Source organism: Lycorma delicatula, chromosome 6 (assembly GCF_047948215.1).
Source record: "Lycorma delicatula isolate Av1 chromosome 6, ASM4794821v1, whole genome shotgun sequence".
NCBI classification, from domain to species: Eukaryota; Metazoa; Arthropoda; class Insecta; order Hemiptera; family Fulgoridae; genus Lycorma; species Lycorma delicatula.
Genome location: NC_134460.1, coordinates 31,868,938 through 31,872,109, shown reverse-complemented (window position 1 = coordinate 31,872,109; position 3,172 = coordinate 31,868,938). Strand labels below are relative to the sequence as shown.

At 37.0% G+C, this 3,172-nt stretch overlaps 1 protein-coding gene across 1 annotated transcript; it reads left to right on the top strand.

The window, feature by feature from the left end:
- The first annotated feature begins 1,405 nt into the window (after positions 1-1,405).
- Positions 1,406-2,636, top strand: LOC142326601 (netrin-A-like). Its single transcript, XM_075369188.1, has one exon. The coding sequence runs from the start codon at positions 1,449-1,451 to the stop codon at positions 2,634-2,636; it is 1,188 nt and encodes a 395-aa protein (XP_075225303.1). The 5' UTR covers positions 1,406-1,448.
- The last annotated feature ends 536 nt before the right edge of the window (positions 2,637-3,172 follow it).

Sequence of the window (3,172 nt, the reverse complement as noted above, 5' to 3'; positions counted from 1 at the left end):
TATTTGTGTCAACGTTTCCTTAAATTTAATTAACAATTGAGGTCTGATTTGAATGTTTATTTACCAACGTAATTTTTGAACATTAGAAAATGTTTAATCAGATTTATCTAGATAACTCGATAATGCGGTAAGATGAATGAGGAGAATGTATGAAATTTTAAAGTATCATTTTTTTGTATAGTACATTAAGAGAGATAGTGCATGAATTCCCGAGTGAAATTGAGAAGATAGCTTGAAATAATCTTTTTGTTTTTCATTCATAAAATTGTGGTTATCCTAAACGATTCGATTTGAATCAAATCGAGTTTGCAAAAGCTTTTACAAAAGACAAGTTTATTATTATTATTATTTTTTTTTATTTCTGTTTTTAGTAAAATCGAATAAAAGTTACTGATGTAGTGTGTATTTTCGCAATAAATTTAAATGGCAATTTGTTTATTATAATTAAGAGATTATATTTCTTATTGGAAATTAAATTTCACCAAAATATTAAAAAAAAAAAAAATCAACTTAGAATTAAATTATTAGAATAAAATTTAGAATTAAATTATTTTCACATTGGAGCAAATTGAATTAATTTTTCCTTGAATTGAATGAAAGGTGATTATACAGCAAAAAAGATCTGTCCTTGCTAGATTAAAAATCAAAAAAGATTTTTTGTTTTCAAGGATAGTCATCTGTAGGTTTGTATATTGCAGCATATTTATAACATCTTTTTTTATAACACGCATATGTCTAACTTTTAATTTAAAATTGATTTTTTCTCATGTGGAACTAATTTCTTGTTTTGATATATTTGATCAGTTTTTTATAAATATCGTTAATTTTTTTTCATTCATCCTGAGATTAAATAACTTTTTGCGTGTTTTTTAATGCAAAATAGTTTGAGTAATTCTTAGTTAAAATGTCTTCTGCGTATAGGTTAAATTTACCACTATTTTTGTAAAGTATTAAATTACAATTTGCAATATTTATCTTAATTATTTACTTCTACATTTCTTTTTAGCTGGATATATTTTTATTTTTTATGTCGGTTCGTTGAATTTGTTTACTTTCAAACTCTTGAACTAGTTTAAAAAATAGGCACGCGATAGATGTCGGATGTGTAATTCGTAATCTCGTTTAATGGGTCAGTGTGCGAGTAGTTATGTAGCGTCTCGTAGATGTTGCGAGTGAAATCGGAAGTGATAGCTTCAACTTTTAATAATAGCTATTATCGAGTCCAATTAGAGCTCAGTGAGAGATGCAATTAAGGCAGAAGGTAGATAGATAGGTATAGGTTGTGTAGTAGGTGTTACGGTTAAGAGGGAGAGACGGTTAAGTGGAGGGAGGGAGAGTCGAGATCGGTGGCCCCGCCTCTCGCGCAGTCAGCTACGACAGCGGTCTCAGTTGCGTTCCGAGCGCGGTCGAGTCGTGTAGTGAGGAGAAATGTACGCTGCCGCGGTCTGATGTCTCCGCGCGCCATGGCCTTCCTCTTGGTGGTATTGGCTGCAGCGGTGCTCGGTCCTGCGGGGGCCGAGAGCTATTTGAAAATGTTCGCCGCTCAACATTCGCCTCCGGATCCGTGTTACGACGAGGACCGTCCTAAAAAGTGTATTCCTGATTTCGTTAACGCCGCTTTCGGTAACCCCGTCGAAGCTTCTAGCGTATGCGGTGCCGGTTCCGGACCTTCTCGTTATTGCGATCTTCCTGATGGCCCGTGTCATACCTGCGACGATTCTCAACCGCGTCGACGGTATCCTCCGGCTTATTTAACCGATTTGAATAATCCGAATAACGTGACTTGTTGGAGATCCGAACCGGTACCAATTTCCACCGGGTTTAACGCGCCTCCCGATAACGTCACTCTGTCTCTCAGCCTCGGGAAAAAATACGAGTTGACTTATGTGAGTTTACAATTTTGCCCGCGCGCGGCAAAACCCGATTCGATCGCGATATACAAAAGTATGGATTATGGTAAAACTTGGCAACCTTTCCAGTTCTACAGTTCTCAATGTAGAAGAGTTTACGGTCGTCCGAATCGCGCCACCATAACTAAAGCTAACGAACAAGAAGCTCTTTGTACCGATTCTCATCGATTTACTGGAGGCGAACCGCCTTTAACATCGCGGATCGCTTTCAGCACTTTAGAAGGACGACCGAGCGCTCCGGATTTCGATAACAGTCCTGTTCTTCAAGACTGGGTGACCGCTACGGACGTTAAAGTCGTATTCAATCGACTTCATTTTGACGATTCACCGCGACGTCCTGGCGAAGAAGACGATAATGTGACCGCAGGAGGTGACGAATCGGAACCGGTAGCTGCAGCCAGTATTTCGGCCGACGGTCCGAATAGTTTGACCGGTCCTATACCGCCGACCGTTACCACTACTACTTCGACGACGTCCACCGGTACCATGTCGTCCGTTATGACTTATCATTACGCCGTTTCCGATTTAGCGGTAGGCGGACGATGCAAGTGTAACGGACATGCATCTCGTTGTATACCGTCCGGTCCGCAGGGTCAACTTGTTTGCGATTGTAAACATAATACTGCCGGTCGTGACTGCGAACGATGCAAACCCTTTCATTTTGATCGACCGTGGGGAAGAGCTACTGCACGTGATGCAAACGAATGCAAAGGTCAGATTAATTAATTTTTATATTTTGTATCTATTGCAAATTACCTTTCTATAAGTAACATATAAATATATTCTATTTGTGTACATCTGAATGCTGTTTGTTGTTGCCAGTTGTAAGCGATGGATCGAATCTCTCTTTTGTTCAAGCGTTATTAGAATAGTAAACAACGTATTGGAAGATTTAATATTTGTTATGTTAATCTAAATGTTCTTTTTTATGTTATGTCATATTAGTAATACCGTCTCGATGTTAATATGTATTTTAAAAACTAAATTAAACAATGAAAAGGATATTAACTAATGCAAATTTTAATTTTAATTAAATTTCATTTTATCGGGGAAAACAATAAAGTTTTGTTTATACTTTAAAATTCTTTTTGCTAAAATTTATTAATTTCATAAGTTAAAATGTAAAAATTTTTTCGTCTTTAACGGTGTTTTCCTATATTTTTCAAGGGTTAGAAGAAATTTTTTTGTAACCGGGTACTCTTCCAGCGTAGAGTACACTAAAAGCTTTTTAACGCGTCAAAAATGCTACGCCTGACCGCTAT

Excerpts from the sequence above, each read along its gene's own strand:
- LOC142326601 (XM_075369188.1), top strand. The coding sequence starts at position 1,449 with ATGTCTCCGCGCGCCATGGCCTTCCTCTTGGTGGTATTGGCTGCAGCG.